Here is a 27,698-nt window from a genome sequence, read left to right as displayed (position 1 = left end):
ATGATATTATAAAATATTGCCATCTTAGCAATATTAAGTCTTCTGATCCATGAACATGGAATGCTTTAGTTTTCAGAATATGAGTTTTATACTTTTGTTCAATTTTGTCTTAAATATTTGATTCTTTTTGATGCTATTGTAAGTGAAATTTTCTTGATGCTATTATAAATGAAATTATTTTCTTAATTTCATTTTCAGAGTGCTCACTGGAAGTTTACAGAAATACAGTTGATTTTTGTATATTCATAATTGTATCTTGCAACCTTGCTGAGCTCATTTATTAGTTCTGATAGATTTTATAGTGGATTCCTTAGGATTTTTTTCTTTATACAAGATAATGTCATTTGCAACTAAACTTTTGATTACAATGGCTCACACCTGTAATCCCAGCATTTTGGGAGACCGAGGTGGGCAGATTGTTTGAGCTCAGGAGTTCCAGACCAGCCTGGGCAACATGGCGAAACCCTATCTCTACAAAATAGCAAAAATTAGCTGAGCGTGGTAGCTCGTTCCTATAGTCCCAGCTACTTGAGGGGCTGAGATGGGAGGATCACTTGAGCCTGGAAGGTTGAGGCTGCAGTGTTCCTGATTGCCTCACTGCACTTCAACCTGGGCAACAGAGCAGAACCCTGTCTCACAAAAAAGTTAGTTTTATTACTTCCTTTCTAATCTAGATGCGTTTTCTTTCTTTTCTTTTCTTTTCCTTCTTTCTTGTGGGGTTTTTAAAAAATTTTTTTGGATGGAGGTGGGTGGTAATTGTCCTGGCTAGATCCTCCAGTACAGTGTTGAATAGAAGTGGCAAGAACCTACGTCTTTTTTTTTTTTTTGAAACAGAGTTTCACTCTGTCACTCAGGCTGGAGCACAGTGGCGCACTCTCAGCTCATTGCAACCTCCTGGTTCAAGCTATTCTCCCACCTCAGCCTTCTGTAGAGTAGAGTAGAGTTGGTGGCACTACGGGCATGTGCCACCATGCCCAGCTAATTTGTGTATTGTTTTTTGGTAGAGACGAGGTTTCACCATGTTGGCCATGCTGTGCATCTTTACCTCATTCCTGATTTTTATTGCTAAGGGAGAAGTTATCAGTATTTCATCATTAAGTATAATGTTAGCTGTGAATTTTTCTTTTTTTCATCGTGATGCAACAGTAATCTGTGAATTTTTTTTTTTTTTAGACAGTGTCTCACTGTCACCCAAGTTGGAGTGCAGTGGCGTGATCTCAGCTCACTGCAACCTCCACCTCTCAGGCTCAAGCAATCCTCCTACCTCAGCCTCCCAAGTAGCTGGGACCACAGGCGTGTGCCACCATACATGTTTAATTTTTTTGTGTTTTTGATAGAGATGGGGTTTCACCATGTTGCCTGGTCTCAAACTCTTGAGCTCAAGGAATCCACCCACCTCAGCCTCCCAACGTGCTGGGATTACAGGTGTGAGCCACAGTGCCCAGCCTGAATTTTTAATAAGTGCCCTTTATGTCATGTTGAGGAGCTTCCCCTTTACTCCTAGTTTCTTGAGTGTTTTTCTCTTGAAAGGGTGTTCAGTTTTGTCCCACTGCCTTGATTTATGTTAAGACACCAGTAATTTTACCCACCATTGGTTTTGCATCATTGATGCAAATATCAACAAAGTGAAAAGGCAAATGATATAGTATTATTATGCAGAGGGTTTGGGGCCAGGTGCAGTGGCTCACACCTGTAATCCCAGCACTTTGGGAGGCCAAGGAGGGCAGATCACCTGAGGTCAGGAGTTTGAGACCAGCCTGGCCAACATGGTGAAACCCTGACTGTACTAAAAATACAAAAATTAGCCAAGCATGGTGGTGGGCATCATTAATCCCAGCTACTCGGGAGACTGATGCAGGAGAATTGCTTGAACCCAGGAGGCAGATGTTGCGCTGAGTGGAAATTGTGCCATAGCACTCCAGCCTGAGTGACAGTCTTAAAAAAAAAAGGAAAGCGTTTTTACCTCACTGACCCCCTGAAATGGTCCCAGGGACCTCTAGGAATCTGTGGACCACATATTGAGAACCACTGCTCTAAAGGTCAGATCTGGAATGAATGTAGTAGTTCAGGAGTGTGTCAAATTGAGCAGAGCTATTACTTCCTTTGTTTTGAGTATTATGATTCTCCATTGAAGCCTAAAATCAGAATAACTTTTTTGACAGCTATGTGACACTGTTAGCCTATTCAGATTATAGTGAACTCGTAGTATTTTATTTCCTTTTTCTTAACAAGAACTCATCTTCAGCTGGGCCTGATGGTGCACATGTATAGTTCCAGCTACTCAGGGGGCTGATGCAGGAGGATCATTTGAGTTCAGGAATTTAAGACCAGCCTGGACTGTTGGGTTTTTGTTTGTTTGTTTGTTTGTCTGTCTGTTTGTCTGTTCAATGCTGTTTGAGACCTGCTAAATTGATTTCATGTCCCACGAATGGATTGAGATTTGTAGGTTGTAAAACACAGGTTCAGGCTAGAATGGATATAAGCACTACATATTTTTTTTCATAATTCATACACTATTTTTCTCAAAAGGGAATTTTGCTACTTTTTTTTCTTTAATACTTCTTTGTGAACAGCTGCATATAAGTAAAGGGTCATCGGCCGGGCGCGGTGGCTCAAGCCTGTAATCCCAGCACTTTGGGAGGCCGAGGCGGGTTGATCACGAGGTCAGGAGATCGAGACCATCCTGGCTAACACGGTGAAACCCCGTCTCTACTAAAAATACAAAAAAAAACTAGCCAGGCCTGGCGGCGGCACCTGTAGTCCCAGCTACTCGGAGGCTGAGGCGGGAGAATGGCGGGAACCCGGGAGGCGGAGCTTGCAGTGAGCTGAGATCGCGCCACTACACTCCAACCTGGGCCACAGAGCGAGACTCCGTCTCAAAAAAAACAAAAAAAACAAAAAACAAACAAACAAAAAAGTAAAGGGTCATCATCACTCTTAACAATTTACAGTAAATTTTCTTTATAAAAACAGTTAATTTAGGCTGGGCTTAGTGGCTCATGCCTGTAATCCTAGCACTTTAGGAGGCCAGGGTGGGCAGATCACCTGAGGTCTGGAGTTCGAGACCAACCTGGCCAACATGATAAAACCCTGTCTTCTACTAAAAATACAAAAATTAGGCTGCATGGCTCACACCTGTAATCTCAACACTTCGGGAGACCGAGGCGGATGGATCACTTGAGGTCAGGAGTTTGAGACCAGCCTGGCCAACACGGTGAAACCCCGTCTCTACTAACTATATAAAAATTAGCCATTCATGGTGGCAGGCACCTGTAATCCCAGCTATTCGGGATGCTGAGGCAGGAGAATAGCTTGAACTTGGGAGGCGGAGGTTGCAGTGAGCCAAGATCATGCCATTGTACTCCAGCCTGGGGTACAGAGCAAGACTCCATTTAAAAAAAAAAATTTTTTTTTAAAGGTTTCTGAATGCTAATAGCCCTTGCTTCGAAAAGTAACATGTTGATTATTTCAGGTAATAAATGATTATCTTGTGTTTTAACAGTTCTGCGTTTTCCAGTTGGTGAGCACTGAGAGTAACCGCTATAGTCTAGATCACATTTCTTCACTGTTCACTTCTCAGGTAGGTTGATTCCTCCTTTGCATATCACATAAGTACAAGAAAAAGAAGTATTGGCTAACTCTGTTATGGTGTAATGGGATTGTAGTCTTAAAATGGAATAATTTCATGATGTATGAAACAAAATTTCATTTAGACTTTACCAAATTCATGTGGTACCATGTTTGGTATTCATGCATTTACCTCTCCTGCAGATGAAAAAGTAAGTCACCATGAACTACTACTTTCTTTCTTATTTTATCCCTTTTTTCCCACATTTCCTCCTAGGAGACACTGATTGACTTTGCCTTAACTCCCACGGATATCTGGGCCCTGTGGCATGATGCTGAGAACCAAACAGTTGTGAAATACATCAACTTTGAACAGTATGGGTCACTTAATTCTGTCGTCCTACCTCACCCCAAACAATTTCATGCTAAGAAGACAAGAGAGGCCGGGCACGGTGTCTCATGCCTGTAATCCTAACACTTTGAGAGGCCGAGGCAGGCAAATCAGTTAAGCTCAGGAGTTCAAGACCAGGCTGAGCAACATGGTGAAGTCCCGTCTCTACTAAAAACACAAAAAACTAGTTGGGCGTGGTGGCAGGTGCCTATAATCCCAGCTACTCGGGAGGCGAGGCTGTGGCATGAGAATTGCTTGAACCCAGGAGGCAGAGATTGCAGTGAGCCAACATCGCTCCACTGTACTCCAGCCTGGGCGACAGAGTAAGACTGTCTCAAAAAAAAAGACGAGAGCTTTTTATGTAGAATGAAGTTAAGGGTTTTCATTTGAATAATTCAGCCCTGGGTTTTCCTCTTGTTACTGTCTTCCTGAAATACCTCTTGTGCATTTTGTGTTGTTTTTTACATTTTTGTTTTAGGACAAAATGAGATTTTTTGGGGTTGGACTAAGATAAAATGCCATATTTCTTGGGAGAGATAGCACATATCCAAAATACCTCTAATCTGGAAGTTTTCTTTGTTTCTAAGCAAAGACTATTCCTGATTCCTGCAACTTCGTAAGGACACTATAGCCTTTGTGTTTTCAATTTTCTCATCATGAGATGAGAAATAAATTGGACAAGTGCAGTGCTTCTCACTGCACTTTAAAACAGGACCGGGCACAGCGGCTCCTACCTGTAATCCAAGCACTTTGTGAGGCTAAGGTGAGAGGGTTGCCTGAGGCCATGGTTCAAGACCTGTCCGGGCAGCAAAGCCAAGACCATGTCTCTATAAAAAATAGCAGCCAGGTGCGGTGGATCATCCCTGTAATCGCAGCACTTTGGAAGGCCGAAGTGGGCAGATCACGAGGTTGGAAGTTTGAGACCAGCCTGGCCAACATGATGAAACCCCATCTCTACTAAAAATACAAAAATTAGCCGGGCATGGTAGCATGTGCCTATAATCCCAGCTACTCAGGAGGCTGAGGCAGGAGAATCTCTTGAACCCGGGAGACGGAGGTTGCAGTGAGCCAAGGTCGTGCCATTCACTCCAGCCTGGGCAACCAAGCATTACTCCATCTCAAAAATAAATAAATAAATAAAAATAAATAAACTAGCCAGGTGTGGTGGCACGTTGCACCTTAGACTGAGGCAGGAGGATTGCTTGAGCCTCAGAGTTCAGGCTTCAGTGAGCTATGAATGTGTACTTTTTTTTTATGTGTATGAAATTATAACACAATTTAATATTGATTATATCTAATATTAGATATATTTGGTATCTAATATTTTTTAATATACATGATATTAGTTTGCAAACTTTAGGTAGTTAAAAATACATTTCACAAAACAATTTTTGGTTGGTCCCATGATAATGGATTGTCAGAACTTTATGTTAGTGTCACTAAAGTTGGTATACAGCCCTCCACTGCTAAATTTGACTGGCAAAAGATAAAAAACAAACCCTTTTGAAGCAAACACTTGTCTAACCCCTGAAACACCTGTAGAGGATCCCTTGGGACAGAGCTTGAGGACCACTGAACTAATTGAACCCTCTGGGTCCCTGGTAACCCTAGAGCCTAAGGTAGAATTCTGGGAATGATTGCCCCCCTCAGGTTGACCTCAAGCCATTACCTCAGAAGATAAAAAGGTACTCCTTACCGATGGCGTTTGAGCAAAGTAGTGAGAAAGCACAGGCTGCAGAGTTGGAGCAGGGTTGGAATCCTAGCTGTGCAACTTACCAACTGTGATAAACCCTCAGCCTCACTCTCTACATCTGTGAAATGGAAGTACTATATCCTTGAAAGAATTGTAAGGCATACATGAATAATGTCTAAAACTGGATCTAGCGTAATATCTAGCAAATAGTAAATGCAGAATAAAAGTTAACTAGTCTTTGTATTTGATGTCTTAGTGTTAAAATGACATTAAAGATTATAGACTTGGCATCTGAAACAAAGAGTTTCAATTTTAGGAAGGTACTTATTAAAACTTGGTAAGAAAACTTGTATAAAAACTAGGCTCTGCTAAAATGTTTCTTTCTTATTAAAAAAAAAAATGTTTTAGTAGAATCAAGCAGTCATTGCAGGGGTTCCGTGATGGGGTCCTCCCTGCCCAGATACTGCCAACAGCATGCATTTCATTTTTAGTGATCATTTCTATATAAACTGGTGGACTTTTTTGTCTCTAGTAATGTTGCAGGTCAGTGGAATCCAGTTTTTATGCAGCCTCTGCCAGAGGAAGAGATTGTCATCAGAGATGATCAAGACCCCAGAGTAAGTAAATGCTCAAATGTTATATAAGGGAATGATTTACCTTGATCTGTTTGTTTGTTTGTTTGTTTGTTTGTTTGTTTGTTTTGAGACAGAATCTCACTCTGTGGCCCAGGCTGGAGTGCAGTGGCATGATCTCTGCTCACTGCAACCTCCACCTCCCAGGTTCAAGCAATTCTGCCTCAGCCTCCCGAGTAGCTGGGACTACAGTCACGCACCACCACACCCAGCTAATTTTTGTACTTTTGTAGAGACGGAGTTTCACATGTTGGCCAGTCTGGTCTCGAACTCCTGACCTTAGGTGATCCGCCCACCTCAGCCTCCCAAAGTGCTGGGATTACAGGCGTGAGCCACTGTGCCTGGCCAAATTTCTACATGTTTAAGGGACACCCTCAGGATAAATAAAAAAGTTTTCAGTTGATGCCTTAGTGTTAAAATAACATTAAAGATTATGGGCTTGGGATCTGAAACAATGACTGTTTGCAGGAGTAGAAACCATACTTTAAAAATCTTAAATTGAATTTTCAGTTACTACATTTTTAATCCCAAGAGTTTGTTGGTGGTAGTTATTTATTGTTCCAGTTAACTACTGGCACTTGGCTTTATATGCTGATTACTAAAATTCTTGTTTTTCTCCTTCATGTCGGTCATTTTATCATCTATCAAAAGCTCAGTAGAAAGAAGGAAACTTGAATGACTGTTAGTGAGAATTACTACTTGGGGGCAAATCTGGTTTAGGAGAGTTGGTCAAAATCATTAGGCAGTATGAGATTTTTCCATGTTCTCTCTACTTCATTTCCCTACTTGTGAGAGTTTATTGCTGTTTGTTTTGTTTGCATATAATACCTATTATTACTGGTTCCATTTCTTTTACATGTGAGTCATAAAATGAATACTGTTGGTATTCATTTTATGAATACCATAGATGGTGTAGAAACCAGCTTCGTTTACTTGTTCTCTTACCAATGTATATCACCAATAAACTAGATTTGCTTCTTCTATTTAAGATTGGCATTTGACAAAGCTTGTTTTCTGCTGAAACCCAATGAAGCTCTCTGTGAGGAACACACCATTTTAAGTATAGTACCTCTAGTTGACTCAAAGACATTGCAGTCTTCACTTCCAGTGTGAAAACATGGAACCGCATTAATTATTGCCCACCTATAGAAGGGCAAAATGGCAATGTTCATATAGTAGAAACTCAAACTTTGGTGTTATGCGTGAATTTGGTGTTATGTGGTGACTTCCAAATTTTGTTTAGGACGATAGTAACTTTTGTTTTAATATTCTAACAGGAGATGTATCTGCAAAGTCTTTTTACACCAGGACAATTCACAAATGAAGCTTTATGTAAGACTTTACAGGTCAGTAAAAACATATTTACTGTTTATTTAAGACTATTTCTTATTTTATTATGTATTATATAATTAATAATTACTACTAAGTTTTTGCATATGTTAAACACTGAGTATACTTCTGTATTTCTACATATGTGTGTTTGTAAATACTTTTATAATTTTTTTAATGTTCTTTCCATTAAATATAATATTCCTGGTGGAGAGGTCGGGAGGGGACCACTTTCCCAATAATCCCAGCATGACACATGCTGGAGTTCAAAAGAGAAACCTCTACCTACAGTATTGTAAAAAGATACCATACTACACTGCATACTTAAAGTGCTTTTTTATTTAGTTTTGGTTATACTGTTCTAACCTTTTTATTAGGACAATGAAGGTCTGACATGGTTCAAATTCAAGAAACTCTTGGCCGGGCGCGGTGGCTCACGCCTGTAATCCCAGCACTTTGGGAGGCCAGGGCAGGTGGATCATGAGGTCAAGAGATTGAGACCATCCTGGCCAACATGGTGAAACCCCTTCTGTACTAAAAATACAAAAATTAGCCGGGCGTGGTGGCGTGTGCCTGTAGTCCCAGCTACTCAGGAGGCTGAAGCAGGAGAATCTCTTGAACCCAGGAGGCAGAGGTTGCAGTGAGCCAAGATTGCACCACTACACTCCAGCCTGGTGGCAGAGTGAGACTCCGTCTCAAAAAAAAAAAAAAAGAAAGGCTTTTAGCTTCAAATTCATAGTATAAGAGAACCCCAGTGCTTTACAAAAAGATTCTTTGCCCAACAGTGGTGACTCACACCTATAATCCCAAAACTTTGGGAGACTGAAGCAGGAAGATCACTTGAGCCCAGGAGTTTGAGAGCGGCCTAGGCAACAGAGGGAGACCCTATCTCTGAAAAAAAAAAAAAGAAAGAAAAATAGCCAGGTGGCATGCACCAGTGGTCCCAGCTACTCAGGAGCCCTAGGTTGGAGGACAGCTTTAGCCCAGGAGGTAGAGGGTGCAGTGAGCCTTGATCATGCCACTGCATTCCAGCCTGGGAAACAGTGAGAAAAAAAAAAAAAAACAGAAAGGGTTTTTTAAGGTTATGAAGGCTTCTGGCCGGATGCAGTGGCTCATACCTGTAATCTCAGCACTTTGGAAGGCCAAGGGGGTGATTTGCTTGAGCTCAGGAGTTCAAGACCAGCCTGGGTAACATGGCAAAACAACAAAAAAGTTACATAGACTTTTTTTTTTTCTTTGAGGCAGAGTCTCGCTCTCTTGCCCGAGCTGGAGTACAGTGGCACGATCTTGGCTCACTGCAACATCCACCTCCTGGGTTCAAGTGATTTTCCTGCCTCAGCCTCTCGAGTAGCTGGGACTACAGACGCATGCCACCACACCCCACTAATTTTTGTAGTTTTTAGTAGAGACAAGGTTTCGTCATATTGGCCAGGCTTGTCTCGAACTCCTGGCCTCAGATGATCCACCTGCCTTGGCCTCCCAAAGGGCTGGGATGACAGGCATGAGCCACTGCACCCAGCTTGCATAGGCTTCTTTAAATTACTACTTAGCTTCATGGATGGATTTAAAATACAATAACTCATATAATTGAAAGTTATATTAGAATCTTCTAGTCTGACCTCCCACATAAAACAGAAATGCCTTCTGAGGCTTTTGTGATAGTTAATTCAGCCTTTAATTGTCTCTACCTCCACTGACCACTGTCTCACTACGAGTTTTAATTATTCCCCAAACTGTAATCATTGGAAAAGGAAAACCTCTCTTCTTATAAAAAAATCCAACCCTTCCAGGGTATTTTTAAGAAAAATCCTTCAGGCCGGGTCCGGCAAAGTGGCTTCAAGCCGTAATCCCAGCAACTTGGGGAGGCCGAAGAAGGGGACCGAGCGCGAGAGCGAGAGAGTCGAGATCCACCCTGGTGGGCTAACATGGTTGGGGAAACGCCCGTCTCCATACTAAAAAAATAGAAAAAACTAGCCCGGGGGAAGGTGGGCGGGCCGCCTGTGGTCTCCCCAGCTGCTTTCAAGGAGGCTGAGGCGCAGGAAATGGCCGGTAAACCCAGGAGGCGGAGCCTTTGGCCCAGTGGAGGCTTGGAGAATCCCGGCCCACTACCACCTCCAGCCCGGCCCCGACAGAAGCCGGGAATCCGTCCATCAAAAAAAAAAAAAAAAAAGGAAATCGTTTTCCCCATGGTCCAATCCTTTCTTTCAGACTAATTACAACCCAAGGTTTTTCCTAACCTATTTCCCCTCTCCAGGTGGGAGGGGGTGATGTGTGTTCCAGATATGCCAGATCTCTATTATATAGTTTTACATTGCCTCCATGTCTTCTAAACTGAAATATTTTTCATTCAGTTTTGGCTATTATATAGAAGTCTAAAATATCTTTTAATGTTAGATTTTCTGCCGAGGAACTGAGAGGAATTTGGATCTTTCCTGGAGTGAACTGAAGAAAGAAGTTACTTTAGCTGTTGAAAATGAGGTGAGGTTTGAGTAGAGAAAGAATAAGAATTCCTTCCGTCTTGATATAGGGCAGATTTGTACTGAGGAATTATTGGAATTCTTCACTTGATCTTGTTCGTTGGAAGTACAAATGTTTTAAACCTTTTAACTAGAGAATCAGATATGCATTTGCATATTCTATGGCCTTTAATACGTAAGGAATATTCATTTGGCTATAGCTTAGTATAATGATATTGGACAATTATATTTTTTGTGGACAAAGATCCTAAATGGCATCAAAAGTTTAATTTCTTTCATTTCTTCTTTGCTAGCTTCAAGGAAGTGTAACAGAGTATGAATTCTCCCAGGAGGAGTTTCGAAATTTACAACAAGAATTCTGGTGCAAGTTCTATGCCTGTTGTCTTCAGTATCAAGAAGCCCTCTCTCATCCTCTTGCCCTACATTTGAATCCACACACAAACATGGTGTGCCTGCTGAAAAAAGTAAGCGAACTGAAGCATGGAGAAGACCTTGAGACAGTTCAGTGGCTGTTATAATAAAATGCCTTCAGAAAACAAAAAGTTCAGTGGGTCTTGCCAAATGTTAGTCTGCCGAATGTTGCGGTTAGCCTTTATGACTTTGCATTTGTATTTTTTCCCCTAAAATTGTGATTCATTCATTTAAATAGTTTTCTGTGTTATTATCTATGCTTTTTTTGTATTTTATTGTATTTATTTACTTTTTTTTTTGAGTTGGAGTCTTGCTCTGTCACCCAGACTGGAGTGCAGTGGCATGATCTCAGCTCACTGCAACCTCTGCATCCGGGGTTCAAGCAGTTCTCCTGTGTCAGCCTCCTGAGTAGCTGGGACTACAGGTGCACGCCATCACGCCCGACTAATTTTTGTATTTTTAGTAGAGATGAGGTTTCACCATATTGGTCAGGCTGGTCTTGAACTCCTGACCTTAGGTGATTCACCTGCCTCAGCCTCCCAAAGTGTTGGGATTACAGGTGTGAGCCACCACACCTGGCCTATTTACTTTTTATATTGAAATAATTTCCAACTTAAGGTAGGAGATGCAAGAGTAGCACAAAGAATTCCTGTGTGCACTTCACCTGGATTCATCATTTGTTAACTTCCATTTGCTTTTCTTCTTTCTCTAAACATAGTTTTTCCTGAACTGCTGAAAAGTTAGTTGTAGATATCATGCTCCTTTATCCTTAAATATCCTTAAATATTTCAGCATGTATCTAATAACACGGATATTAAATAACCACAGCCCAATTTAAAAATCAGGTTATTTGATATTGACATAATATACAGTTTATATTCAAATTTTGCCAAATATAATATATATATAGTTTATATTCAGATTTTGCCAATTGTGCCCATAATTTTTTTTCCTGATCCAGCATCCAATTTTTTTTTTGTTTGTTTTTGAGAGGAGTCTTCTCTGTCTCCCAGGCTAGAGTCTAGTGGTGCAATCTCTGCTCACTGCAACCTCCGCCTCCTGAGTTCAGGCGATTCTCCTGCCTAGCCTCTAGAGTATCTGGGATTACAGGCATGCGCCACCACGCCTGGCTAATTTTGTATTTTTAGTGGAGATGGAGTTTCGCCATGTTGGCCAGGCTGGTCTCAAACTCCTGGCCTCAGGTGATCCGCCCGTGTTGGCCTCCAAAAGTCCAAGATCCAATTTTTTTTTTTTTTTTTTTTTGAGACGGAGTCTGGCTCTGTCGCCCAGGCTGGAATGCAGTGGCCGGATCTCAGCTCCCTGCAAGCTCCGCCTCCCGGGTTTATGCCGTTCTCCTGCCTCAGCCTCGCGAGTAGCTGGGACTACAGGTGCCCACCACCTCGCCCGGCTAGTTTTTTTTGTATTTTTTAGTAGAGACGGGGTTTCACTGTGTTGACCAGGATGGTCTCGATCTCCTGACCTCGTGATCCACCCTTCTCGGCCTCCCAAAGTGCTGGGATTACAGGCTTGAGCCACCGCACCCGGCTGTAAGATCCAATTTAATATATATATTTAGTTACTGTGTCTCTTTAGCTTAACCTCAAACTGTTATCTGCGTTTGTCTTTCATGAGAATGACATTATTTGAAGACTATGCTTGTTTTTTGTTTTTTGGGGTTTTTTTGTTTGTTTGTTTTTTTGAGGAAGGATCTTGCTGTGTCACCCAGGCTGGAGTACAGTGGCACTCTTAAGGCTCACTGCAGCCTCAACCTCCCAGGCTCAAGTGATCCTCCTACCCCAGCTTCCCTAGTAGCTAGAACTAAAGCTACGTGCCACCACACTTAGCTAACTTTTATTTATTTATTTATTTATTTTTTTTTTTTTAAGAGATGGGGTTTCATCATGATACCCAGGCTGGTCTTGAACTCCTGGGGTTAAGTGATCCTCCCACATCAGCCTCCCAAACTGCTGGGATCACAGGTGTGAGCCACTGTGCCCAGCCAAGACTACACCTATTATTTTATAGAGTGTATTGCAACTTGAGTTTGTCTCGTGTTTCCTCATGATAAGATGCACATCTCAATTATTTTATACCTTTAAACTTTTACTGAAAAAAATGTAACTGGAAAATTTGTTTTCCCAGGGGTACCTGTCTTTCCTTATTCCCTCCTCCTTAGTGGATCATTTGTATCTCCTGCCTTATGAGAACCGTTTGACAGAAGATGAGACAACCATATCTGATGGTAATAGTAATTGTTACGTCCATATTTAATCCCCTTCCTACATAAACCCTATGCTTCGTTTCACATGGATACAAAAAATTTTGATTGCCACACCTGTCTTGGTCACTTCACCACACCACAAATATTTTAATGAACACTTAAGAGACCAAAGCATCTCTGAGACCTCAGATAGATATCTTGTCATTTAATTATTAACATTTTAATGTAGTATCAATCAATAGTCATTGGCTTAAGACATAAATTAACTTTCTCTTCTTTGTAGATGTGGATATCGCTCGGGATGTCATATGTCTTATAAAATGCCTCCGGCTGATTGGAGAGTCAGTAACTATGGATATGTCCGTTATAATGGAAATGAGTTGTTATAACCTACAGTCTCCGGAAAAGGCTGCAGAGCAGATTCTGGAAGATTTGATCACTATTAATGTGTAAGGAGAATTAGGGTAAAGTGCATTTTCTAATGGAAATTCAGCATTTTTAGCTGCGAAGTTGGGATTTTAATGTATGTTCCAGAGTGTACAAAGTAGTAGCTTAAAGTCAAACTGATGTGCCATGATTATAAATACATATTTCTACTTTTAACAGAAAATTTAATACATGACTTCAAGTCTGGAAATAGACTTGTAAAATATGCTTTAACAATTAACTGAGCTAAAAATTCTAAAAGGCAAAAGTATTCTTCTCACATTTGTTTTGTGTGTTGTTTATGAAAAACTGAGAGGAAATTTGCTATTCAGAGGGACTGTATCTTGTATGCCAGAGTGATTATCTTCATTCCTTTATCTGCTTCTCTTGTTTCATAATGTATTTAGCTTATAGGACATATAGAACTTGTCTTACGTATACTTGGTAGTAATAAGAGTTTTGTAATTGTCCTTATAGAGAAAATGTGATGGAGGATATTTGTAGTAAACTGCAAGAGATTAGGAACCCAATCCATGCAATTGGACTCCTTATACGGGAAATGGATTATGAAACTGAAGTGGAAATGGAAAAGGGATTCAATCCAGGTAAATGACAGAACAACAAATGTGCCTCTTTGATTAAAACAATGATGCATTCAACACCACTTTTCTTCTTTTTACAGCTCAACCTTTGAATATTAGAATGAATCTTTCCCAGCTCTATGGTAGTAGCACAGCAGGGTATATTGTGTGCAGAGGTGTGCATAAAATCGCCAGTACTCGTTTCCTGATCTGCCGAGATCTTTTGATCTTACAGCAGCTGTTAATGAGGCTTGGAGATGCTGTAAGTACTGCTTGAGGGAAAACTTGTAAAATCTAAAACCTGGTATAAGCCTACAAGCACTTAGGAGCAAAATGTCAGCCCTACTAGCACAGATACTTTTGTCTTGGTTCACTGCTTTATTCCCCCAAACTTGGCCTTATGAGGTGCTCTATCAATATTTTTGAATTAAGAATGAATAAGCATTGTAATCCTTGTGAGAGTATAGAGTAAGAGCATATATGGAGGGGATAGTGGGGAGGGAGAACATCAGGAAGAATAGCTTATGGATCCTGGGCCTAATGCTTAGGTGATGGGTTGATGTGCAACAAACCATCATGGCACACGTTAACCTACGTGACAAACCTGCACATCCTGCACATGTACCCCAGAACTTAAGAGTTGATTAAAAGAAACATATATGAAGCAGATTGCTTTACTCTTAACCTTTGTATGTGTAGTAGTGGAAAATTATCCCAGGTTGGCTCTCCCAAAATGTAGTTTTATTAGTAACTATGAATGTGGTAAGAGTATCCTTTAGTATGGAGGAAGAAAAAGAAAACTCTCTTTTTTTTTTCCTCTCTCTCTCTTTTTTTTTTTTTTTTTTTTTGAGACAGTCTTTCTTTGTCTCCCAGGCTGGAGTGCGGTGGCCTTATCTCAGCTCAAGCAATTCTCCTGCCTCAGCTTCCTGAGTAGCTGGGATTACAAGTGTGAGCCACTGCACCTGGCTAATTTTTGTATTTTTAGTAGAAACGGGATTTTGCCATTTTGGCCAGGCTGGTCTTGAACTCCTGACCTCAGGTGATCCACCCACCTCGGCCTCCCAAAGTACTGGAATTACAGGCGTGAGCCACCTCACCTGGCGTAAGAACTCTCTACAGTGCAAGGCTTACCCTAAACACAGTTCTGAGATGCAAGTTTATCTTTGTGGTCCTCCTAACTCCATTCTGTGCTTTCTTTTTCATTCTGTTCTTCTTAGACCACCAGACTCTTGTTGCTAATATATAGTCCTAATCACCCACCCTACTGAATGTCCCATGCTAAGAAATTATTTTTCTGCCCACAGTCAGACGTCCTATTTTTTTTCTAAGTCAATAATATCATTTGAGCCTATCAAGGAAGCAGTCTAGTTAAACCAATTCATATTAATGTGTAAATAGCCAAAAGTCCTTTGGGGCTCCCATTTTAATTCTGACTTAAAATGTATTAATGTATAAAATGTATAATGTAAAATGTATTAATTCAGGCCGGGCACAGTGGCTCACACCTGTAATCCTAGCACTTTGGGAGGCTAAGGTGGGCAGATCACTTGAGGCCAGGAGTTCGAGACCAGCCTGGCCAACATAGCAAAACTCCATCTCTATTAAAACAAAAAAGTTAGCAGGGTCTGGTGGCACACTCTTGTAATCCCAGCCATTCAGGAGGCTAAGGCATGAGAATTCCTTGAACGCAGGAGGCAGAGTTTGCAGTGAGGCGAGATTGCACCACTGCACTCCAGCTTGGGTGACAGAGCGAGACTGTCTCCAAATAAAAGAAAGAACTTATTAACCTAGATACATTGCTCATGGTAGAATTTCAAGCAAGAGTAAGATAAAGGCCAGGTGTAGTGGCTCATGCCTGTAATCCCAGCATTTTGGGAGGCCGAAGTGGGCTGGTTGCTTGAGCCTGGAAGTTTGAGACTAGCCTGGGCAAACCCTCATCTCTACAAAAAATACAAAAATTAGCCGGGCATGGTGCAGCAAGCCTGTAGTCCTCGCTACTTGAGAGGCTGAGATGGGAGAATTACCTGAGCTCGGGAGGTTGAGGCTGTAGTGAGCTGTGATTGCCTCACTGCACTTCTGCCTACATGACAGAGTGAGACCCTATCTCAAAAAAAAAGAAAAAAAAATTGGGAAGATAATTTGTTTAAGACCACCAAGTTGAAAAGGGAACCTTTCCTGAAAGTCACTTAGGTTGTTTAGCCTTTACTAAGTTCTTTTTGATCTATGTAGATTCTTCTATTTTTTTTTGGGTTTTTTGTTTTTTAAATTATAACTTTTGTCAATTTTTCTGAACACAGAAGTAATAAGATATTCATTGTAGAACCTTTACAAAATATATGTAAGCAAAATTTTAAAATTTGTAATTTTCTGCCCAGTGATTACTACTTAAATTTTGCTCTATACCTTTTTTTCCGTGCAAATTCTTTTGGTTTGTTTGTAAAATTTAAAGAAACTACATAGTATTTTGTAATCTGGTTGTTCTGTTCTTCCAATTTATAAATCTCACCATTTTCTTTTGTTGCCAGTTTTCCCTTATGTCCATAATTTTCTGCACTTTTTTTTTTTTTGAGAGTCTTACTCTGTAGCCCAGGCTGGAGTGCAGTGGCGCAATCTTGGCTCACTGCAGCCTGCAGCCTCCACCTCCTGGGCTCAAGCAGTTCTCATATCAGCCTCCCAGGTAGCTGGGATTACAGATGCTTGCCACTACACTGGCTAATTTTTATATTTTTAATAGAGATGGGGTTTCTCCATATTGGCCAGACTGGTCTCAAACTCTTGGCCTCAAGTAATCTGCCTGCCTCGGCCTCCCAAAGTGCTGGGATTACAGGTTTGAACCACCATGCCTGGCCACTTTCTATACATCTTTAATTATATCTCTAGGATAAATTCTAAGAACTAGACTTTGGTCTACAGGTTATGCACATTTTAAGTCTTTTGGTAGTACTGCCAAATTTGCTTATAATGGTCATACCTATTTTTTTACCCAATACCAGCAGTATATGAGAGAATTTAGATTTCCCTGTGTCTCTTCAATTCTTTCTTTTTTTTTTTTTTTTTTTTTGAGACAAGGTCTCACTTCTGTTGTGCCCAGGCTGAAGTGCAGTGGCTCCATGTTGGCCCACTGCAGCCTCGATTTCCTGGGCTCAGTTCAGCCTCCCACACCAGCCTCCTCAGTATCTGGGACTACAGGCACATACCACCATGCAGGGTAATTTCTTTTCTTTTTTTTTTGTTTTAGACGGAGTCTTGCTCTATCACCTAGGCTGGAGTGCAGAGGCACAATCTCAGCTCACTGCAACCTCCGCCTCCCGGGTTCAAGCAATTCTCCTGCCTCAGCCTCCCAAGTAGTTGGAAACACAGGCGCCTGCAGCCATACGTGGCTAATTTTTGTAATTTTTACTAGAGACAGGGTTTCACTATGTTGTCCAGTCTGGTCTCAAAATTTTGGGCTCAAGTGATCTGCCCACCTCAGCCTCCTAAAGTGCTGGGATTACAGGTGTGAGCCACTGTGCCTTGCCCTCTTCTTTAATTCTTAACCCACAGGTTTAATGAAAGTTAAGCTTTTTGTTGTTGGTTTCTTTTCATCATCAGCTTCCATTACTTGGTGAGCTGTTTTTGATTATTTTTTGACTGTTAATGTTTGGGAAGATATTTTGCCACTTGCTACTGTAAGACGTAAAACATACTGCTTTTACAGTATTGTGACCGTTGTATTTGTTATTTTATTTTACTTCCACCTGAGCCATAAGAGTTACCATTACTAATTGCTATAATTTCTTGTCCTATCCACCCACCCATAATGTATAGGTGATTTGGGGAGCTGGTCAGCTCTTTCAAGCTCAGCAAGACCTACTACATCGAACAGCTCCCCTACTCTTATCTTATTACCTTATTAAATGGGGAAGTGAGTGCTTGGCAACTGATGTTCCACTTGACACACTGTGAGTTCCATTATCCCAATTATTTAAAATGTAAATTGTGAGTTTAATTATTTTTCCTATTTTCTTAAGGGGAAAAAGTGATAGTGTTTTGTTTTGTTTTGTTTTTGAGACAGTCTTGCTCTCTTTTGCCCAGGCTGGAGTGCAATGGCATGATCTCAGCTCACTGCAACCTCCGCCTCCCAGGTTCAAGTGATTCTTCTGCCTCAGCCTCCCAAGTAGCTGAGATTACAGGCACCCACCATCATGCCCGGCTAAATTTTGTACTTTTGTAGAGATGGGGTTTCACCATGTTGGCCAGGCTGGTCTCAAACTCCTGACCTCAGGTGATTCGCCTGCCTTGGCCTCCCACAGTGCTGGGATTATAGGCGTAAGCCACCGCACCCAGCCGGAAAAAAGATTTTTAACAGTATGCTGTAAAATTATATGCCATTAAGATTCAGAGATCTAGGCCGGGCGCAGTGGCTCAAGCCTGTAATCCCAGCACTTTGGGAGGCCGAGACAGGCGGATCACGAGGTCAGGAGATCGAGACCATCCTGGCTAACGCGGTGAAACCCCGTCTCTACTAAAAAATAAAAAAACTAGCTGGGCGAGGTGGCGGGCACCTGTAGTCCCAGCTACTCGGGAAGCTGAGGCAGGAGAATGGCGTAAACCCGGGAGGCGGAGCTTGCAGTGAGCTGAGATCCGGCCACTGCACTCCAGCCTGGGCGACAGAGCGAGACTCCGTCTCAAAAAAAAAAGATTCAGAGATTTTTTGGTGCCTCTACTTGTTAGAGGTTGAAAGCAACTTATAAGAATGAAAATAATAAGTCACATGTAATTGTAGACTGTATGTATGTGTACAGATAAATTATGTATTATATATACTTATGTATTATACATTTATATGTACATATAAATCATGTTGAATATAAAATAAGATGAAACTAGAAGGAAAGACCATACACAAAACGTTATGCTACTTATTTTAGGTAGGCTGAGTTTCTTTATAGCCGAATCCAAGAATTACAAGATTCACTTTTTTTTTTTTCTTGGAGATGGAGTTTTGCTCTTGTTGCCCACGCTGGAGTGCAGTGGTATGATCTCAGCTCACTGCAACCTCCACCTCCCTGATTCAAACAATTTTCCTGCCTCAGCCTCCAGAGTAGCTAGGATCAGAGGCGCCTGTCACCACACCTGGCTAATTTTTGTTATTTTTAGTAGAGGCGGCATTTCACCATGTTGGCCAGGCTGGTCTTGAACTCTTAACCTCAAGTGATCCACCTGCCTTGGCCTCCCATAATGCTGGGATTACAGGCATGAGCCACCACACATGGCCGAGATTCACATTTTCAATAAGATAAACTATCCTGTTTCCTCCGGCTCCTCATTGAAGGGTCAAAAAGTGATATTATGGGCAACAATCTATAATGATTTCCAATTTTTTTTGTGCTTTCAGTGGAGTTTTTATTTGCAATTTATTAATTACATTGACAGTGTTCTTAGTAGAATAGCTTGTAGAAGTAATGTTTAGCATAGGAGAATTTACTAAGTTGTCTTTTCCCCTTTTCTTACAGGGAGTCTAATCTCCAACACTTATCAGTACTGGAATTAACAGACTCTGGTGCTTTAATGGCAAATAGGTTTGGTAAGGAGTGGACTATGTACACATTTCATTTTAAACTGGGGATTTATTGCATATTCATTAAAGTGGTCTTTTGCCACCTTTGCCATAGAAAGGTTGGCTAGGCTCTTTGCTTTCAGAAGGCATGAGTAAGCTGTGGCCTGAGATCTCCGTTTGTGGCATGGGGTCTGTGAAACTGTAGTACCAGATCAGGCGTATGTTAAGGATATTTTACATATATATATACACACACATATATATATGGCTGCTTTCCCATTCTGTGTTTATGCTCCAGTAATTAATTTAACAAAGTCATTAAAAATTTTATTAACGTTTATGGTAACTTTGTAATCTTAGTCAACAGATATTTAAAAGTATCCCTCATGTTTGAAAACCATTCTGGAGAATTTATTTTGTATTGTTCTGGTATAAAAGTTGAAATCCTGGGGCTAATTGTATTTATCATGAAGAATTTCTAGGGAAGGCACTTAAGTGTTGTGAGATCAGTGAAAAGAAATGACTATAACTTTGATGTGAATGGTGTTTTCATTGCATTTTTATAGTGCTTCACAATTTACAAACTACTTTTATTTATGGTGCCACTGGATATATACCCATGATACATTTCCTCTTTTGAAGTGCTAAATTGTTTGTTACAGGCATAAAATGAATTGATAGACTATTTTAATTGAAAATTGATATTAGCACTACACAAAATTGTCATAACTTTTTATTTTTAAGTATCTAGTCCTCAGACTATTGTGGAGTTATTCTTCCAAGAAGTTGCAAGAAAACACATTATATCTCACCTCTTCTCTCAGCCAAAGGCACCTCTGAGCCAAACTGGATTGAATTGGCCTGAAACAATTACTGCAATTACCAGTTATTTATTGCAGCTTTTGTATCCTTTTATTTAAGAGCCAGTGAAAAGCTCCCTTCTGGCCGGGCATGTTGGTTCACACCTGTAATCCCAGCACTTTGGAAGGTGGAGGTGGGCTTATCACTTAAGGCCAGGAGTTCGAGACCAGCCTGGCCAACATGATGAAACCCCACGTCTACTAAAAATACAAAAATTAGCCAGGCGTGGTGGCCTGCACCTGTAATCCCAGCTACGCCGAAGGCTGCGAATCGCTTGAACTTGGGAGGCGGAGGTTGCAGTGAGCCAAGCTCGCGACACCACACTCCAGCCTGGGCGGCAGAGTGAGACTCCTCAAAAAAAAAAAAAGCAGTTATTTTCTATCTAAATAGTCTAAGGTTCTTATTTTGCCTATGTAATGAAATACCTGGGTCTGTTTTAAGACATTATTCACCCGGGCTCCATGGCTCACTCCTGTAATCCCAGCACTTTGGGAGGCCAAGGTGGGAGGATCACGAGGTCAGGAGATCGAGACCATCTTGGCTAACGCGGTGAAACCCCATCTCTACTAAAAATACAAAAAAAAAATTAGCCGGGCGTGGTGGCGGGCGCCTGGAGTCCCAGCTACTTGGGAGGCTGAGGCAGGAGAATGGTGTGAACCCGGGAGGCGGAACTCACAGTGAGCCAAGATCACGCCAGTGCACTCCAGCCTGGGCGACAGAGTGAGACTCCATCTCAAAAAAAAAAAAAATTATTCATTCAGCTGGGTGCAATGGCTCATGCCTATAATCCCAGCACTTTGGGAGGCCTTAGCTGGTCATGGTGGCATGCACCTGTAGTCCCAGCTACTCAGGAGGCTGAGGCAGGAGAATCACTTGACCCCTGGAGGCAGAGGTTGCAGTGAGCTGAGATCATGCCCCTGCACTCCAGCCTGGGCAACAGAGTGAGACTTTCTCAAAAAAAAAAAAGAAGACATTATTCATTCAACAAATATTTATTGAATGACTCTATATGCAGGTACCATGTTATGTGCTGGATGTCCACTGGCACCAATACTGTGTTCTGCAGTACACCAACTGGAATTGAAAATGAACACCCAGGAATGAAATACAGGCTTTTAAAAATTTATTTATTTTTAGAGACAGGAATCTTACTGTGTTTCCCAGGCTGGTCTTGATCTCCTGGGCGCAAGCAGTCCTCCCACCTTACCCTCTCAAAGTACAGGGATTGCAGGAGTGAGCCACCATGCCTGTTGAAATAGATGCTTTATTCCATAGTTAACCTGAGTTCTAAGCTCTGTAACAAGTTTCCTGGTATATATGTAACTGTTTAACTGTATTCTAGTGACGATGAAAGAACATGTGCTTGGCCAACTTTTCATCCTTGTTTTTGTAAATTAAGCTATTTTATGGACTTTTCTGAATTTGATGCCCAATGTATGTGTTTAAGATTTGCCAACAAAAATTAAGAAATCTCCTTAACCAATGACTAGATGGCCTAGCAATCCTGGTTGTCTCTTTCTAGAATGTTTGATGGGAAATTGTCAATATGTACAATTGCAGGTGAGTTCCTTTGAACATTTCACATCTACACATTCTTGTAAAGCATGGGATTGCTGAATTTTTTTTCTTTGTAAATGTGAACTGCATTTTAAAGAACCACAATAATTTAAACTTGATTATGCGAAGACATACCCCAAAGAGATTATTCTCTATTTCTGTACCATCCTGAACTTGCTTGATCTTGTCTGATCTACGAAGCTAAAGAGGGTTGGGCATGGTTAGTACTTGGCTGAGAGAATACCTGGTTGTAAAGGCTTTTAAAGAAAGTAATAAAATAAATTTTTAAAGAGAGATTTTTCTCTACTTCTCTGGACAGTATAATTCCTAACATGTTTTTTTCTAGAGTATCTTTTTTTTTTCTTTTCTGAAACGCTGGAGTATGGTGGCATGATCTTGGGTCACTCCCGGGTTCAAGCAATTCTCCTGTCTGAGCCTGCCGCGTAGCTGGGATTACAGGCTCATGCCACCACGCCCCGCTAATATTTGTTTTTTTAGTAGCGATGGGGTTTCACCATGTTGGCGAGGCTGGTCTCAAACTCCTGACCTCAAGTGATCCACCCGCCTCCTCAAAGTGCTGGGATTACAGGCATGAGCTACTGCGCCGGCCTCTAGAGTATCTTTTTAAGAAATTAACTCTGCTAGGTTTTCTTTATAGTAATACAAATGTACTATTGTTTTCATATAAATCCTTTACTGGAGTCTAGTCATTGAACCAATAAATACCAAAAATTGGAAAACTGCTGAGGTGTAAAGTATGTGTATGTGTGTTACTGAACTCCTGTTTGTGTAAGGAAAGGGGGAATGAATGAGGAAGGAAGGCAACGGGTAGGTTTGAATCTCAGAATTATGTCAGGAAATAAAACATTTGTTCAAATGCTATCTTTTCATCCTCTGTGAAGAAGAACTTGGGAATGAGTATCTCCTTAAGTAACATTTATTTTCTAATCAGAAAGCACCTTTTATGCCTTTAAGGATTATATTCACCTGCTCCATCCCTGGTGTCAAGTCAATGTGGGTTCCTGTCGATTTATGCTGGGAAGGTGTTACCTAGTTACAGGAGAAGGACAGAAGGTAAACTACATTTGAATAGTAAATAAACTTTAACGCAAGGAAGTTGCTTAGCTTCCATTTGACTAGGTTTTAGGGGATGGGAGACATAGAATCCTCTAGACAAAGTTAAAGAAGGCTGTACTAACATCAGTCAAAAGCATAATATACATGTGAGGACTATTTACTTTCTTGTATTCTGCAATTTAGATAAGACTCAGGAACATAAGAAAATATTGCAACTCTCCTGCCCCTGTGTGTTTTTAGGGATTCCTTTTGTTATTACTATTATTATTTTGTGGAATCAGGGTCTCACTGTATTGCACAGGCTAGACTCAAGCAATCCTCCCACTTGGCCTCCCCCAGTGCTGGGATTACAGGCATAAGCCATCACATTTGGCCAGGATACATTTTTATAAATCAAATTTATTTACTTATTTTATTATTTCTTTTAGACAGGGTCTTGTCACCCAGACTGGAGTGCAGTAGTATAATCATGGCTCACTGCTGCCTCAACCTCCTGGGCTCAAGCGATTCTCCCACCTCAACCTCTCAAGTAGCTGGAACTACAGGCACGCGCCACCATTCCTGGCTGATTTTTAAATTTTTTGTAGAGATGGGGTTTTCCCATGTTGCCCAGGCTGGTCATGAACTCCTAGGCTCAAGTGATCTGCCCGCCTCAGCCTCCCAAAGTGTTGGGAGTACAGGCATGAGCCACTACCCAGCCCAAATTTACTTATTAATTACTTTTTTTTATTGTTTTATGCTGCTTTTTTCTCATGGTAGTTTACATTTTTAATTTTTTCCCTGATGTTCTATTATATAAATTTTCAAACAGACAGGAAAGTTTAAAGACTTTTACAGTGAACAGTATTTACCTATCATTCAAATTCTACAATTGTTAACATATTGCTACAGTTGCCTTATCATGTATGTATGTGTCAATCATCTTATTAAGGTTTACTTTCTTTTTTTTTTTTTGGAGACAGTCTTGCTGTGTCACCCAGGCTGGAGGGCTGGAGTGCAGTGGCGTGATCTTAGCTCACCACAACTTCCGCCCACCAGGTTCAAGAGATTGTACTCACTCAGCCTCCTGAGTAGCTGGGATTACAGGTGCATGCCACCACACCCAGCTAATTTTTGTATTTTTAGTATTTCACCTTGTTGGTCAGGCTGGTCTCAAACTCCTGACCTTGTGATCCACCCGCCTTGGCCTCCCAAAGTGCTGGGATTACAGACATGAGCCACCACACCTGGCCAGTGTTTACTTTTTAAAGTTAAATGTGAGATACATTTTTAAAAACATGAATGCATCACACAGAATTCAGATATGTCAGAAACTGTGCATATAGTAGACCATGTTAAGTAATCTTGTTTCTTTTTTGGCTTTCCTTTGCATGTGAACCCCTGATTTATAGCACCTGGAATTGGAATGATCTGTTACAAGTTATTTTATATTTTATTTCTCCAGGCTCTGGAATGTTTTTGTCAGGCAGCATCTGAAGTAGGCAAAGAGGAATTCTTGGATCGCTTGATTCGCTCAGAGGATGGGGAGGTCGTGTCTACCCCCAGGCTGCAGTATTATGACAAGGTACATCATGTCTTGGTTTGGCCTTATACTACCCTGTGTAAAAACACATCTGAAATATATTGCTTTGCTATTTTGGAGAAAAATACTACCAAAATTTAGTTGCTCCCTGAATTTCCAAATTTAAGAAAAATGAATTTGCCTAGAGAAATTAAGGAAACATGGCTGGGCACGGTGGCTCATGACTATAATCCCATGACTATAATCCCAGCACTTTGGGAGGCCAAGGCAGGCAGATCACCTGAGCTTAGGAGTTTGAGACCAGCCTGACCAACATGCCAAAACCCTGTCTGTACTAAAAATACAAAAATTAGCCAGGCGTGGTGGCGGGTGCCTGTAATCCCAGCTACTTGGGAGGCTAAGGCAGGAGAATCACTTGAACCTTGAGGTGGAGATTGCAGTGAGCCAAGATCATGCCGCTGCACTCCAGCCTGGGTGACAGAGCAACACTCCATCTCCGAAAAAAACCAAAAAGAAATTAAAGAAACATATTTTACGTTAACATTTTTTCCCAGGATCTATAATTAGGGTTAAATGGTGAAATTTGATAAATATTTTTAACTGAAATGAAATTTTCATCATGGTATTTTGTTAGCCCAGTTGCCATTAGAATTTTATTACTTGATTTGCACTCTATTAGTCTTGCTGATATTTCTGGGAATTGACTAGTAATGCTATATTTAGCCTTAGTTTATAATTTGGACTTGAGGGTCCTCTTGACCTGTTTCCTGCCCTTCTTTCCTCTGGTCACTCCATTGTAACAGTGGTGACCTTCTTACTGTCTCATTCAAGTCAAGCGCATGCTCTGTTCTCTTCAGGGCCTTTCTGCCTGCTGTGCTGTCAGCCTGAAATGCCCTTCCTCACACGCTCATTCCACTCAGGTCTCTGTTTATCTGTCACCTCCTCAGATAGTGCCCTCTGCCTGGCCTGTGCAGAAAAGCTTTTTTATTCATCCTCTTGTGCACACTTCCAGATTGTATAACATTTCACCATACTCAATTTCGTATTTTAGACTACTATTTATCTGGATTTCCCATCAGAAAGTAAATGTCACAAAAGCAGTCTTCACTGTGTTAATTGCTTATTAGATAAATGAATTTACACTGAAGTAGATTTGTAGCTCTTAATAACCCTTGGCCGGACGTGGTGGCTCACACCTGTAATCTCAGCACTTTGGGAGGCTGAGGTGGGCAGATCACGAGGTCAGGAGTTTGAGACCAGCCTGACCAACATGGTGAAACCCCATCTCTACTAAAAATACAAAAATTAGCCATGGTGGTGTGCGCCTGTAGTCCCAGCTACTCAGGTGCCTGAGTCAGGAGAATCACTTGAACCTGGGAGGCGGCGGAGGTTGCAGTGAGTCGAGATCATGCCACTGCACTCCAGCCTGGATGACAAAACAAGACTCCACCTCAAAAAAAAAAACCAAAAAACCCTCTACTTTCCTACTAATGACAATTCTTTTGAATTCCAGTCCAGCCTGGGTGACAGAGTGAGACCCTGTCTCAAAATTTTAAAAAAGTATTATGTGCTCTATATAATCGTATATACTATACTCTTTTTTTTTTCTTTTTTTGAGACAGAGTCTATCGCCCAGTGCAGTGGTGCGATCTGGGCTCACTGCAACCTCCGTCTCCCAGGTTCAAGCAATTCTGCTGCCTCTGTGTCCCAGGTAGCTGGGATTACAGGTGTGCGCCACCACACCCCCACTAATTTTTGTATTTTTGGTAGGGACGGGGTTTCACCATGTTGACCAGGCTGGTCTCGAACTCCTGGCCTCAAGTGATCCGCCTGCCTCAGCCTCCCAAAGTGCTGGGATTATAGGCATGAGCCATCGTGCCTGGCCATGCTATACTTTTGATACGACTGGCAGCACAGTAGGTTTGTTTACACTAGCATCACCAGAAACATGTGAGCAATACATTTTGTTGTGGTGGCTATGATGTCACTAGAAGATAAGAATTTTCCAGGTCCATTATAGTGGGTGCAGTGACTCATGCCTGTAATCCCAACACTTTGAGAGGCTAAAGCAGGAGGATCACTGGAGCCTAGGAGTTTGAGATTAGCCCAGACAACTTAGGAAGACCCTATCTCTACAAAAAATTAAAAAATTAGCCAGGCATGGTGGTGCCTGCCTGTGGTCCCAGCTACTCAGATGGCTGAGATAGGATATCACTTGAGCCTAGGAGGTCGAGGCTACACTGAGCTATGCAGTCCAGCCTGGGCAACAGAGCAGGACCCTGTCTCAAAAAATTAATAAAAGTAATTGTAAAACTTTTTATTTTATCTTCATCCTTTATAAACTTATATTTTGGATGTGTCATACATATGTATTAGAGAATTGCACATATATGAGATAGGGAAATGTGCATGGTTAGGGGAGTGTGCAGACATTGATAGGGTGGACAATCAAAAATGTCAGGCCGGGCACAGTGGCTCACACCTGTAACCTTAGCACTTTGGGAAGCTGAGGCAGGCAGGTCACCTGAGATCAGGGGATCAAGACCAAACTGACCACCATGGTGAAACCCCATCTCTACTAAAAACACAAACAATTAGCTGGGCGTGGTGGGGCATGCCTATAATCCCAGCTACACAGGAGGCCGAGGCAGGAGAATCACTTGAACCCAGGAGGTGGAGGTTGCAGTGAGCTGAGATCACACCATTGTACTCCAGCCTGATTGATAGAGACCTTGTCTCAAAAAAAAAAAAAAAAAAAGGATTATGTCAGTCATTTAGCAAATTATCTTTAGGGTTTTTATAAAACTGTGGTATTAATTTAATATTCTTTACATTCATCTGTGACTTGAACAGTTAGTAGTGAAATTGTATCCTTTCATTCAACAAGCTTTTTTTTTTTTTTTTTTTTTCTTTTTGAGACGGAGTCTGGCTCTGTCTCCCAGGCTGGAGTGCAGTGGCCGGATCTTAGCTCACTGCAAGCTCCGCCTCCCGGGTTTACACCATTCTCCTGCCTCAGCCTCCGGAGTAGCTGGGACTACAGGCGCCCGCCACCTCACCTGGCTAGTTTTTTGTATTTTAGTAGAGACGGGGTTTCACCATGTTAGCCAGGATGGTCTCGATTTCCTGACCTCGTGATCCGCCCGCCTCGGCCTCCCAAAATGCTGGGATTACAGGCTTGAGCCACCGCGCCCGGCCTAATTTTTTTTTTTGATTTTTTGTCCAGTTGGGGGTCTTGCCAACTTGCCCAAGCTGGCCTTGAGCAATCCTGCTGCCTCAGCCTCCCAGAGTACTGGGATTGGAGTTGGAGCCACCATGCTGGCCTACTTACCTTTCTCAATAATTTTAAACCATAATTTAGTTTAAAGTGCATTACCATATTAATTTTTTTTTTTTTTTTTTTTTTTTTTTTTTTTT

The 27,698-nt window shown here is 41.4% G+C and overlaps 1 protein-coding gene across 3 annotated transcripts in view; it reads left to right on the top strand.

Moving 5' to 3' along the window:
• Nucleotides 1-27,698, top strand: part of NUP160 (nucleoporin 160) — a 75,083-nt gene that overhangs the window by 24,072 nt on the left and 23,313 nt on the right. For all 3 annotated transcript variants that reach the window (XM_017865775.1, XM_017865776.1, XM_017865778.1), the window contains 16 exons: nucleotides 3,503-3,580; nucleotides 3,845-3,942; nucleotides 6,184-6,268; nucleotides 7,561-7,629; nucleotides 10,007-10,090; nucleotides 10,383-10,553; nucleotides 12,643-12,742; nucleotides 13,005-13,170; nucleotides 13,625-13,752; nucleotides 13,830-13,990; nucleotides 17,536-17,669; nucleotides 19,224-19,294; nucleotides 20,012-20,171; nucleotides 21,619-21,688; nucleotides 22,661-22,759; nucleotides 24,207-24,326. In XM_017865775.1, coding sequence (XP_017721264.1) covers nucleotides 3,503-3,580; nucleotides 3,845-3,942; nucleotides 6,184-6,268; nucleotides 7,561-7,629; nucleotides 10,007-10,090; nucleotides 10,383-10,553; nucleotides 12,643-12,742; nucleotides 13,005-13,170; nucleotides 13,625-13,752; nucleotides 13,830-13,990; nucleotides 17,536-17,669; nucleotides 19,224-19,294; nucleotides 20,012-20,171; nucleotides 21,619-21,688; nucleotides 22,661-22,759; nucleotides 24,207-24,326 — 1,794 coding nt within the window. The remainder of the gene's footprint in view (nucleotides 1-3,502; nucleotides 3,581-3,844; nucleotides 3,943-6,183; nucleotides 6,269-7,560; nucleotides 7,630-10,006; nucleotides 10,091-10,382; nucleotides 10,554-12,642; nucleotides 12,743-13,004; nucleotides 13,171-13,624; nucleotides 13,753-13,829; nucleotides 13,991-17,535; nucleotides 17,670-19,223; nucleotides 19,295-20,011; nucleotides 20,172-21,618; nucleotides 21,689-22,660; nucleotides 22,760-24,206; nucleotides 24,327-27,698) is intronic.

The sequence above is a fragment of the Rhinopithecus bieti genome, unplaced genomic scaffold, assembly GCF_001698545.2.
Source record: "Rhinopithecus bieti isolate Rb0 unplaced genomic scaffold, ASM169854v2 scaffold_81727, whole genome shotgun sequence".
Lineage (NCBI taxonomy): Eukaryota > Metazoa > Chordata > Mammalia > Primates > Cercopithecidae > Rhinopithecus > Rhinopithecus bieti.
This window is presented reverse-complemented; position numbering and strand designations above follow the sequence as displayed.